The 13378-nt window shown below is 35.2% G+C and overlaps 1 protein-coding gene across 1 annotated transcript in view; it reads right to left on the reverse strand.

The window, feature by feature from the left end:
* LOC129087830 (cadherin-related family member 3-like) overlaps positions 1-13378 on the reverse strand; it is a 90719-nt gene that overhangs the window by 63113 nt on the left and 14228 nt on the right. Inside the window, exon 4 of the mRNA XM_054594854.1 lies at positions 12735-12823. Coding sequence (XP_054450829.1) covers positions 12735-12823 — 89 coding nt within the window. The remainder of the gene's footprint in view (positions 1-12734; positions 12824-13378) is intronic.

Genomic DNA, 13378 nt, shown 5'->3' on the forward strand with positions numbered 1-13378 from the left:
AGACCTAGGGAGAGCATCGATATCACCTACCACATCTTTCATTAACAACAGCTAAAAACATTTGTTGTTTGGCTGAATCAAGCCAGAAAGCAGAGTTAGTTATCACATTAAGATACCAGTCACCTTATATGTGAGTAACATTCAATTCTGTCCCATATTCTTTGACAATCTGATAACAAGCAGGCTTCATTTTAACTCTCAGTTGATTGGTAAGGACTAACTGTTGCATTATAGCAAGAAAACCTCTCAGCTCAGGTAGGAAAAGTACCAGGTTCAATCAGTGATGCCCACCACAAGCAAATGAGAAGGCAATCACAATACTATCAAAAGAATTTTAATCTCTAAGGGACCTGGGGAGCTTTTTGAAAATACTGATGGCTGGGCTTTACCTCCAGAGATTCCAATTTAATTAGTCTGAGGGGGCCCTGGCATCTGTGTTTTTTTCAAAGCATCCCAGGTGATTCTATCAGATGAAGCACAATAATATCCAGTATGAATTGCCATGCTATTTCCCAGGAAATATTTTCAGGCATACTTTAAAATAATGAAATAAATTCTCCAAAAAACAAATGTTTTATTTATAATTCTTTTCTTAGTCTCATAAAAATGTCTTTTTAAACATGAATAACTGAATGCAATGTCCTTTATAAGGGCTAGTCATTGCCAACACTTCATTTGCCTTGTGTAAATAAAGTTTCATTGATTCTTTTCATATATCCTTTAAATAATTACATGTTGATGTGTATATCTTTATAATATGTTAGTCTTTACCTATGAAAAACATTCCCATGATTTACACATTTGAAATTTGTAAGGCAAAATACTAATTTATCATGTGATTGTTCAGTGTGATTGCTTGTTACATGGTGATTTTGCAATAGCATGACTACTGGCTACAGTATGTTACAAACTTGCATGCCATCTTGTGGAGGATGGTGCAAGTTGTGCAAATATGAAGTAAATACTCCATGAAATATTTATTAAAAATTTGTCTGTGGTTTCCTCTCAACCTCTGCCTTTCATGTGGAGAGTGTAAGATTATTTTCGGGATAATTAAAGCTTTTCTTAAAATCAATTTTTCTTCAATTATATACAATTTCAAACAAAATTGTTCTTTAGCTTGAATAACCCAGATAATTGCCTCAGTTCTCAAATTCATTTGGCTAGTACATGCCTAAACTGAATGACATTTCTCCACATACTAGAATTTCCAAGAATGTAATAACATATTGTATGATTTAAACTTTTCCCCTTTTTCTCTTGGTGTCACAAAAAGGTAAAATTTTAAAATGATGTTAGGGTTGAAAACCAAGCCATGGGAGGCAACTCAGAAATAAATCTTTAGGATAAATAGCCAAAAGAGATTGTAGTTCTATTTTTAATTTTTTGAGGAACCTCCATACTGTTTTCCACACCTGTTGCACCATTACGCCTTCCCATCAACAATGCACAGGCTTCCGATTTCTTCACATCCTTGCCAGCACACGCTTTTTATTTTTTAATAACGACCATCCTGACAAGTGCGAGGTGATATCTATTGTGGTTTTGATTTGCATTTCCTTGATAATGGTGATGTTGAGCATTTTTTCATATACCTTGTGGCCATTGGCATGTCTTCTCTGGAGAAATGTCTTTTCAACTCCTTAGCTCATTTTTAATTAGATTATTAAGAGGGTTTTTTGCTATTGAGTTGTAGGCATTTCTTATACATTTTGGAGTATAATCTCTTATCAATAGCTGATGGTTTACTAATATTTTCTTCCACTCTGTAGCTTGCCTTTTCACCCTATTATTTCTTTTGCTGTAGTCCCACTTGTTGGTTTTTGCTTTTGTTGCCTGTGCTTTTGATGTCATATCCATGAAATCAAAGACCAATGTCATGAAGATTTTATCCTATGTTTTCTTCTAGGAGTTGTACAGTTTCAGAACTTACATGTAAGTCTTTAATCAATTTTGAGTTGATTTTTACGTATGGTGTAAGATAAGAGTTCAGTTTCATTCTTTTGCATGTGAATATCCAGTTTTCCAGCACCATCTATTTTACAGACTGTTCTTCCCCCATCATGTATTCTTAGTACCCGTATAAAAAATCAATTGACTATATATTTATAGATGTTTATATGAGTTCTCTAGTCTATTCTGTTGGTCTCTATGTCTGTCTTTATATCAGTACCATATTGCTTTAATTTTCTTTATTATGAATTTTGATAGGAGGAAGTGTGGTGCTTCCAGCTTTGTTTTTCTTTCTCAAGATTATTTTGGCTATTTATAGCCTATTATAGTTCCATATGAATTTTAGAATTATTTTTCTATTTCTGTAAAAAAAAATGCCATTGGGATTTTGATAGGGACTGTATTGATTATGTGGAATTGAAGTCAGGATCTTGAAAAGATAGTGGCCATCCCAAATCACAGCATTTTTCACACTAGCCAAATGTAGAAACAACCTAAATGTCTATTGACAGATAAAGAAAGAAAATGTGGTATATACATATAATGGAATATTATTAAGCCTTTAAAAAGAAGGAAATACTGCAATATGCTACAAAATGGATGAAACCTGAGGGCATATACTAAGTGAAATAGCCAGTTTCAAAGGTACAAATACTGCAAGATTCCACTTACATAGGATGCAGAGATGCAGAGAGGAAAATGGTGGTTGTCAGCAGCATGCAGGAGAGGGAAATAGGTAGTGGCTACTCAGAGAATTCAAAGCTTCAGTAATGAGAGATGAGAGAGTTCTGGGACTTTGCTGTACAACCTTGTTCTTATAGCTAATAATATTATAATGTACACTTAAAAATTTGTTGAGAAACCTTATATTAAGTGGCCCTACCAAAAAAAAATTTGAATTTATAAAAATGAAATGAATCATTCACATTCTCCTACAAACATTTCCTGAAAGTCTTCCATGAATCAAGAAGTGTAAGACCACTGCCTGTTTATGTGAAGGAAAGATACAAATTCAGATAATATAATTTTATATAAGAGAATTGATATGTCTAGGCTACGACAAACCAAGCAGGTAAAAGTAAATCATTCCCTCATTATGTTAATTGACATCAAGCAGCCAAAATATAAAAGTTACTTTTTCTAATAGGTACAGAAAGTTTTTCTTTTAAAGAATTTGGGCAAAGATTTATGTAGGTAGGCACTGTCAAAGTGAAGGAGTTAATTTCTGATTAACTTTTCAAATAAGAACAGAACATTTTTGCTTGTTTTCTCTTGTTGGCTGTTCAGTACAGCTGTTTACTTTGAAAAGGATAATAATTGCTGAGTCTTCATTTTTATTCTGTAAATAGACTCGCTATGAATTCCTGCATCGGGGCTCCCAGGATTGTTGCCTCTCCCAAAATTTTTGACACTGCCAGCAGCAGATTAAAGGGAGCCACAAAGAGCTCTTTCCGCTCCCAGTAAGATAGCCATCCACACATTTCTCTCCTCAACATCAACAACATCAATGCTATAAACTTCTTAAGAGATTGGTCTCAATTAGTAGTTAGTTATAATCAGTGCAATTATCCCCATTGCGCTCCTTTTAAGAGATGATCAGGACATGTCTGTCATAGCTCACATACTTCAGTCATCCCAAGAAACTTGTCATCACAATTACTCATCCCATCTGATCCCCAAACCCTACCCCAAGCCTTCTCAATGTCTCTCATCAACAAACTCCTCTATATCCTCCCCACCCTTTCTCTGAGTGTTCCTTTCACCTCTCACATTTATCGAGACAATTAATTTTCCTTCTTTGGAATGAGCAGATTCATGCTTTCTCCTCTTTCCCCAAATCTCCAGCACTCCCCAGTCTCTTCCTCCTCCCTACTCTCTGTTGTTAGGCTTGTTTATTCTATTTCACTGGGAAAAGTAGAAGCAATAATTTTTTAAAAACATTCTCTTGCCACTCTATTTAAAACCATTGATTATCATTTTAAAAATTACAATCTACTTCATAAAATTTCTTATTTCCTTCCCTGCTTCATTTGGCTCCATAATACTAGGCAGCGTATAATATAGCAAAATATATGTCTATGTCCTCATCCTAAAATATCAGCCCCATGAAGGCCAGGATTCTTTTCTGCTTTCTTCACTGCTGAAGTGCTACTTCCTAAATCACTGGTTGACATTCATACAGAGCCCCCCTTATGTGTGGTTTAGCTTCTTGTAGTTATTGGTAGTGGTAGTCCACAGTAGTCCAAAATATTAAATGGAAAATTCTAGAAATAATTCATTCATTTTAAATTGCATACGATTTTGAGTAGCATGAAGAAATATTGTGCCATACCTCATCAATCATCCCTTTGTCCAGCATCTCTAGGTATAGACCCTTCCTGCCCATTGTCAGTAGCAGCCATCTTGGACATCAAATGCTTGCAGTGCTTGTGTTAAGTCACCCTTATTTTACTTAATAATGACCCCAAATGTTGGCAACTCAGATATATCAAAAAGAAGCTGTAAAATGATTCTTTTAAGCAAAAAGGTGAGTATAGCCTATTGTTATAATTTTTTATTTTACTATTAGTATTGCTGCTAATCTCTTACTGTGCATTTATAAATTAAACTTTGTCATAGGAAAAAGTGTAGTATATATAGGATTCTGTACAATCTGTGGTTTCAGGCATCCACTGGGGGTCTTCAATGTACCCTAAGCTGATAAGGGATGACTACTTTAAATGCTCAGCAAATAATTGTTGGATGGGCAAGTTGAAATGAACATACAACTACTATTCCTACTAAACTTTTTGCATATGCCCCTTTATACCTCATATTCCTCATGTTTCTATAGATGAAACGCTGTGCTCTTAACATTAGGCCCCCCTCCATGCACTGACACCATGATTGCCTACTCAAGGCCTTTCTCCAGCAATTGTTGTCACTATCTCTTGTATTATTTATTAATTTTCTCCTCTCTACTGGACTATTACTGCCAACATACAACATGTTATAATATTTCTCATCATTCAAAAATTAAAATTTGCCTTGATTTTACATCTTCCTCAAGATACTGCCCAATTTCTCTGCTCTGCTTTTTAAGAAAACTCTGAAATTCATCTATGCTCAGTATTCCTGTTTTCCTCACCTCTGAATCTCTTGAAGCTTCCTTAATCAGATTTTCATTCTTGCTAATTCACTGAACTACTCCACTTATCAAGATCACCAAAGCCCTCCAATTCTTCACTCACTGAACACTTGCTATATGCTAGACATGTACCTGAGTTCTAGAAATTAAAATATTGCCAGCTTCAGTGATGAGTAATCTCAGTTCTCATCACCTCAACAACTCAGCAGCACTTGATCAATCCCCTCTTGAAATACATTTTCTTGGGCTTCTGGGAGACACTCAACTCTCCTGATTTTCCTTTTCCTGACTGGCCCTACTCAGTTTTATTTTCTCAATCTTCTTCCTTTTTCTGTCTTCCAAAGTTTGGAGCACTTCCAGGCTTAGTCCTTGAACTTTTTTCTTCTCTCTTATATCCACACTTAATTCCTAGGTAATCTCATTTTATTCTCAACAACAAATACTAATTGTTGCCTGGAAAGCACAAATTGATGCTCCAGCCCCTTTGTCTTTTCTGAGCTTCAACAATTTTAATCAAGCTGTCTACTCTTCCTGCATGTCTATCTTGCTTCCCAATCTCAATATGTCTAAAACAAAGCACTTGATTTTCCTCATCTACCCCACTCCTCTTCAAGAGTTCCTCTGGCCAAAAAACCCAGAAACCTTTTTGATTTTCTTCTTTTCTTTATACCGTATGTCCAATTTGTCTACAAGTCTGTCAACATTACCGTTAAAATATATGCAAATTGCCTTGTTTAGTAGTGAAGTGTACTATGTCTTACTTTGAAATATATAAATAAAATAGAATTGATGAATGAATACAAGGATGGGTAGCTGAGTGATAGCATGAAATATATTAACTATAGAAACTACTGATGGATATAAGGGTGTGCATTCTTTCAATTTTTCCCCTCTTTCAACTTTTCTATACATTTGAAAATTTTCATAATAAAACATTAGAGGAACAAATTGTAAATTCCAGTCTTCTCACCCCTCCACCCCACCCCAGCTGCCATTATCCTAGACCAGGCCACCATCATCTCTCACCTAACTATTGCAATCATCTCTAAATAGTCTCTCTGCTTCCAGTCTTGCCTCTTCGCAGTGAATTTTTTTTTTCACACAAAAACCAGCATAATCTTTTTAAAACGTAAATAATATCATTTGGTCTTCTATCCCCCAAAATTCCACATTAATCAAAATAAAATCCAGTCCTTAGCAATATCTAAAAGGACCTTGGTAATCTGGTTTCTGGCTATATTTCCACCATCATCTTCTTAACTCTCTTTCTCACTCTTTGCTTTTCAGTTACAATGGTTTATTTGTAGTTCCTTAAATATGCTAAGCCTGTTTCTGCCTCAGGGTTTTTGTACTTAAGACTGCTATCTTTGTCTGCAAAATCCTACCCTAATATATCTGCCTGGTTTCCTCCCTCACTTCATTCAGGTCTCTGATCAAATATTTCCTCCTCAGAGAGGACCTTTCTAACCAACCATCCTATCCAAAATAATACACACCATTGCTCTTTCTACTCATCACTCTTTCCTTTTGCCCTACTTTACTGTTATCTTTTACACACCACTTACTATCTGACACTATATCATTTATTTGCACCTTTGGTTGTTGTCAATTTTCTTCACTAGACTGTAAGCTCCCTGAGTTTACATGCCACATTCAATGTTTTCTTCTCACACCTACAACAGAATAGTCACTCAAGAACTATTCATACAATGGATACACTGAGGTGTCAAAACAGTTCTAATTCCTTTGAAATTAATGTTTTTTAAATATTTGAAAATTCTATTACATGCCAAAATGTTTTAAACAATTTTTTGAATATATTTTATTTTATGGTCCTTCCCATTGGTTTTGTTTTACTTATTAAGCATTTCATAAATATCAGATTACCCTTGTGAACAATACAGACCCAATCCCTGCTTTTATGGAGTTTATAGTTTCATGATAAAGGCTTTTTTTAAAATGATGACTACTTATGATTAGTGTTATAAAAAGGCAAAAAATAATTATTTCTTTCCCAAACAATAGCCTACACTAAAAGTTAATTGCTTTGAATCATTTCTCTTTTTATAAATGTTTTCAGGGAAATATAATTTAACATTGACCAACATGGACAAAGTAAGAAGGAATTTTGAAATTTTTAGATTATTAGCAGGCTCTGTTTACACCAAATAAAGTTAAGGAAGATTGGCCAGTTTTGATAGGCTACAATACAGTCTCATTATAGTAAGCAGTGTTTGGTTTTGTATTTTAGAGCATCTATTCAGGCACTTATAATAGCAGCTCTTTGCTGAATCAACCTCCCTCATTCTCAATCCCTATGAGTATGCAGTCCAAACTCCTTCCACCTAAAATTTCTGGTGGTCATCTGACCTAGACCTAAGCCAATCAGTGCATTATCTCTACTTTGCCATAGTAATTGGTTAAGGACTAGCACATGAAGCAGCCAGAGCCCTGAAAATGACCTAAACTCAAAGAGAAAGCTTCAGGTGGGTCTCAAGCTGGTGGTCGGTAGGGACTCAGATTCCTTCCCTTTACATAATACCAAATGGAAGACAGAAAAAACTGAAGTTCATGGGTCCTACAGTAAACCTCTTTACATTATGCCCTGCTTACATCATGTGAACCCAGAATTCTGCTGTGCTAGATACACAATCTTTTCAGTTATTGCAGCCAAGAACCTCACCTGGGTTGAGTTTTCTCGGAGCTGCAACTGCAAATTCTAATATACTTTCTGAGTGATTAATGAAGAAACAGACTTTGATTTATTAATTCTGTCTACAAAATATGTACAGAAATGACATGACCTAATACTTTCAACAGTTGGATACATTTTTACCTATTTGATGTGTTTCCCCACACACAGGAAATTTATAAAAATTGAAAATGTAGATGCTATTCAAAGGACAATATTGGGTCTTTTCCCTAAAATGATTGTACTTAGGAACAATCCATTAAAACCAGAATTGGCACGCAAGTTATAAAGCAAAATTCACATATTTTGGTTTCTAACTCAAAAGACTCATCTTTTTTTCCCCTTTAATGTTTGTTTCACAGCTGAGTTAGAAAAAAGAAGTATATAATTAAAATCCTCAGATCCATAATTATGAGTTTTAATGCAATATAATTGTTGTGTCATTTGATGATTCCACCACTAATTATACCTCTCAGAAGTTCCAAATATCACTTTGCCATAAAATCTGATTATTGTCAGCCTTCAGTCAATATACTTGACTGGATGGAAAATATTTTTCATTTCCATATATAGTCTGTTGTCTACATTTATTCATACCATTTATTTTATCAGAGGGAAAAATAATGAAACCATAGAAATAGGTTTCCATTTGTCATTAAATGATATATCTTTTTTTAAGATTTTATTTATTTATTTTTAGAAAGAGGGGAAGGGAGGTAGAAAGAGAGGGAGAAAAACATCAGTTGGTTTCCTTCCACATGTCCCTTGACCAGGGACATGGCCCACAACCCAGGCACATACCCTGACCAGGAATCAAACCAGACGATGCCCAACCCACTGACTCATGCCAGTCAGGGTAAATGGTGTACGTTTTTATTTTTCAAGGTTCCATAAAACTTTCATAAATTATTTTTTATTAGAGTTTTTAAAATTTTTTCAAACAAATTATTAAAATGTTGGTTTAGCTGATTATTTCCTTAGGCCCTCATATAATTTCCAAAAGAAAATAAAAATTTGTTAAAGAAATATATCTAAAATATCTAAAAACAATATATCTAAAATCTATATGCTAAGATTCATCATTAACTTTGGGATAAGTTGAATGAGATAATTTACCTTGAAATGGAAATATTAAAGCTTATTTCATGAGACCATGCTGATTCCATCCCAATTTTATCCTTTCTAACCACAATGTCACTCTCATCTCTCTCCACTTGTCACCTCATGCTGCTTGATCTCAAAACCAGGGCACAAGTTCCTAATTACCTATTTTAATAGATACAATAAGGCATATACTATTTGAAAGATAACTTATAGGGTATATGTTTATTTCACCATTAAGAGAGGAAAAGACAGAATACATGTTGAAAAATGAATCTCTGCCCCACTTCTTGTTCATGACTATCAGCAGCATCCACATGGCCTCAAGAAGTAGGATTCTTAAAGCAGAATTGAAATGAGGTAATGTACTTAAAGTTTCAAAACAGACCTTTCAATGTGATAAATAATAAGGAAAGACACATGCTATAGCCTCACCACCAATACTCCCACCATCATTGAACCAGAAAGGTTGAAAAGATGACACTGGTGGTAGTGGGTGGGGTTGTAATATGGATGGCGTATAGCATGGAGAGTAGGGGTAGAACTGAGACTCAGGGAAGCATCAGGAGAACCTCTGCAGGGCAAAGTAAAGTCAGCCTCCAGTCACTCAGAGATCTCATAGAAAACATAGGCAGTAAAACTCAGACATTGCTCGTGTCAATATTTTATCAGATATGTCTCCCCGGGCAAGGAAAACAAAAGAAAAAAAATAAACAAACGGACTACATCAAACTAAAGAGGTTTTGCACAGCAAAGGAAAATATCAACAAAATAAAAAGACAGCCCACAGAATAGGAGAACATATTCTCCAATACATCTGATAAGGGGCTAATAGCCAAAATTTATAAAGAACTTACAAAACTTAACACCAAAAAAACAAACAATCCAATTTTTTAAAAAATGAGTGAAGGACCTGAATAGAGAGTTCTCCAAAGGGGACAGACATACAGATGGCCAATAGACATGAAAATATGCTCAACATCACTAATCATTAGAGAAATGCAAATTCAGACCACAATGAGATTTCACCTCACACCTGTCAGAATGGCTATCATCAATAAATCAACAAACAACAAGTGCTGGAGAGGATGTGGAGAAAGGGGAACCATTTTGCACTGTTGGTGGGAATGCAGGCTGGTGCAGCCACTGTGGAAAGCAGTACGGAGATACTTCAAATAATTAAAAACAGATCTGCCTTTTGACCCAGTGATCCCACTTCTGGCAATTTATCTGAAGGAACCCAAACCACTAATTCAAAAGAATCACCCTCACCTTCATTGCAGCGTTTTTATTACAATCACCAAGATATGGAAGCAGCCCAAGTGTAAATCAGTAGATGAGTTGATAAAACAACTATGGGTCATTCACACAATGGAATATTACTTGGCCATTAAAAAGAAGAAAATTTTACCTTTTGTGCCTGCCTGGATGGGCCTGGGGAACAATATGCTAATTGAAATAAGCCAATCAGAGAAAGACAAATACCATATGATTTCACTTATATGTGGAATCAAATGAACAATCTGAACTAACAAGCAAAATAGAGACAGACTCACAGGGAACAGTATGACAGCTATGGGGGGTGGGTAGATTAGGGGATAGAGGGATCAAGCAAAAAGGAAAAAGGACTCATGGGCATGGACAACAATGTGGTAATTGCAGGATCGAAGAGGGTAAAAGGAGGTTAAATAATAAAGGAAAAAATACAATACAATTTTTTAATACAAAATGCTATGAGAAAATAATTAGAAAAATGTGATTAAATATACATCTCTCTATTGGAGAACTTCTCAGGGCATTTAACATGCTGTGTATTTTATATTTAGAACAGATATGGAGACATTAGTTCCCAAAATCACTTGAGCATGAGATCTGTTGTTTTTCTCATGGAGCATTTGTGGAAGCAATTTGGCAATTGTTGGTATGATAGGAGACATATAGGCAAAAGAGCAAAAGGGACATGGGTTTGAATCACAACTGCACTACTTACTCTTTAGACAAATTACTTGATCTCAATTAGAATAAATATCTCTCATCTATAAATTAAAGACATAATACTCTAGCTTATTGATCCATTCATTAATATCAGAGTAGACAATAGCATCTACTTCAGGAATTAAATGGGGATTCAATTACATAAAGTAAGTGCCTGTCATATGATAAAAAGTTATTAATTGCATTATTATCATCATACATCAGACTCCAAAACAGTGCTGAGCTCTTCCTCAGATTAGAACAAGTTTTTTATGAATTAATATGAAGATTTAAACAAATGAAAATTGTTGCCTAGTCATGAGTACTTGAACAACACATCTGGTCTAATCTACTGTGTGAGAATAATGTGTATAAGAGTGTGTCTAAATGTAAGTTTCCACAGTCTATGTCAACACTGACATGCCATTCCATGTTTGGTAAAATTCACAGAGAACACTTCCAAATATGGCCCAGGAACCAGTTCTCTTCTGAGAAAAGTATAGAGCCAGAGCCAGAAGCATTTATCGTATACGAATAAACATTTGGTAGTCCTTCATTTGAAATAAATTGCTTGCGTTAATTGGCTAGTAAGTCATTGTAATTGCATGTTAGAGGCATAGCTGGACCATGATGTGCTTTCCTCCCTAAAATGTCAACACAGTGGATGGGCTGCCATGGAGAACACCAAGGAAGCAATTGCAATATAATATCTGATTCTTTTACATCTGGAATTGCTCAGTGCTAGATTCAGTACTATAATCTTGAACGAGTTGATGTGGAGCAATGTGCATGATTAGGTGGCTTAATTACATGTTGTAAAGGAAGCTGTGATCTTTCCAGTTTCATCCTGGATGTGGTATTGTTCTACTGTGAGGAGAATGAGACAAATGGGGGAGAAGGGGTCTCGGCGACAACTGTTTTTTTGTGTGTAATTACTTGAGTATATTCAATGCTTTTAAAAACCATGTGGACAATGCCTCAAATATTAGTGGCCATCTATTTGTTTAATGAATATTTTGTAAAAGTCAAGTTGCCTTGAGCAATGAGTGACCCAGTTGCATTACCAGTACATTATAAATGCTGAAAGTACAGCATCAGTATGTATAATTCTCTAGGTTTCAGCCAATTTCAGAAAGTGATACATTAAAAATTAAAAACATGATTTTCTTATCTATGAGTTCATTAGCTAAAACTACTTAATAATGCCATAACCATTCCATAGAGCATCAAAAATTAAGACAGTAATATAAATTTTGTCACTTGTAAGATATTTTACAGTTTATAAACTACTTTCAAGTTCATTATAATATGAGGAAAGCAGTAAGAGAGAAGACAAGCAGATATCCTTTCCCTAGTTTTACAGTTGAAACAGAGAGATGGAAATGTTAAATGACTTGCAGCAGTAGTGTTAGAATTTAAACCCAAGCCTCTTGGCACAAAGTCCATAGTTTCCTCCCCATCCCATGGTATCTATAACTGGAAGATAAGTACATTCCTAGGGCATTATAAAGCCTATAAAGCCTGAAGATGAGACCCAGCATTTTGAAATACAAATTAATTCCACCAGAAAGCAATATTGTTTCTCAACGGTGTGTGGTTAGCCAAGATCCCTGAGGACAAGGTTAAATGGCTTGGAATCTTTTGTCAACACCTAAGGATTTGCTGGGCCTGCCTACATAGATGGGATGCACTAGAGGGAAGCAATTACCCAGACAGTCTAGCCTTTAATCATTTGCACTTGAAATGTCCTAGTGTTTGAGGAGAAAAGTATGTTTGGAACCAGAATTATGGTATAGTGCACTGATTATCCCTGTGGCTTTGTATGTGAATGCAGTCATACATAAAACTACCAGACACTGATATTCTCTGCCCAAAATCATAAATTACCTCCAAAACAGCATCCTCTGGATCTGTGGCCGCTGCTCTGTAAATGACTGTGCCCAGAGCAGTATCTTCTAGGATGTAAATCTCAGTAACTGCCAGAAAGTGTATAATAGATATGGTAAGCCCCAAAATTCCTCATCCACTCCTGGATTTTAGATAAAACTTAAGGCATTGTGGTTGCTCAGTACAGATGATTTTATATGATGATTCCCATTAATCATAATAATTGTAGCAATAATAATAATAATAGACACCATTGGTCAAATATCGATCATATGTCAGGTAGAGAGCAAAGAGATTTATAAATTTAAACTATAACAATATCATTTGTTTTTAATAGAGAACATGAATTATCCACATGCAGCTATTAAATATTGATGGCGTAGAAAGGGGCAGAGATGAAAAAGAAGAGTGAGAGAAATATTCACGTGAGGTGAAAATCAGAGAAAGAGAGAGAGAGAGAGAGCAAGAAAGCAGTCAGAAAGGACGTGATCCCTGCCCTCACAAAGCTTTTAACTTAATGACGTAGACACACTGTTGATTAAATAATCACACAAATAAAAGAATAACTTTAGTACATAATAATCAAACAGAAAAATGAATGTTTTAACACTGAGCAAGTTACTTCACCTTTCCAAGTCTGACAA

The sequence above is a fragment of the Pteronotus mesoamericanus genome, unplaced genomic scaffold, assembly GCF_021234165.1.
Source record: "Pteronotus mesoamericanus isolate MK-2021 breed Mesoamerican mustached bat unplaced genomic scaffold, CSHL_Meso_final scaffold_54, whole genome shotgun sequence".
In the NCBI taxonomy this organism is placed as follows: domain Eukaryota; kingdom Metazoa; phylum Chordata; class Mammalia; order Chiroptera; family Mormoopidae; genus Pteronotus; species Pteronotus mesoamericanus.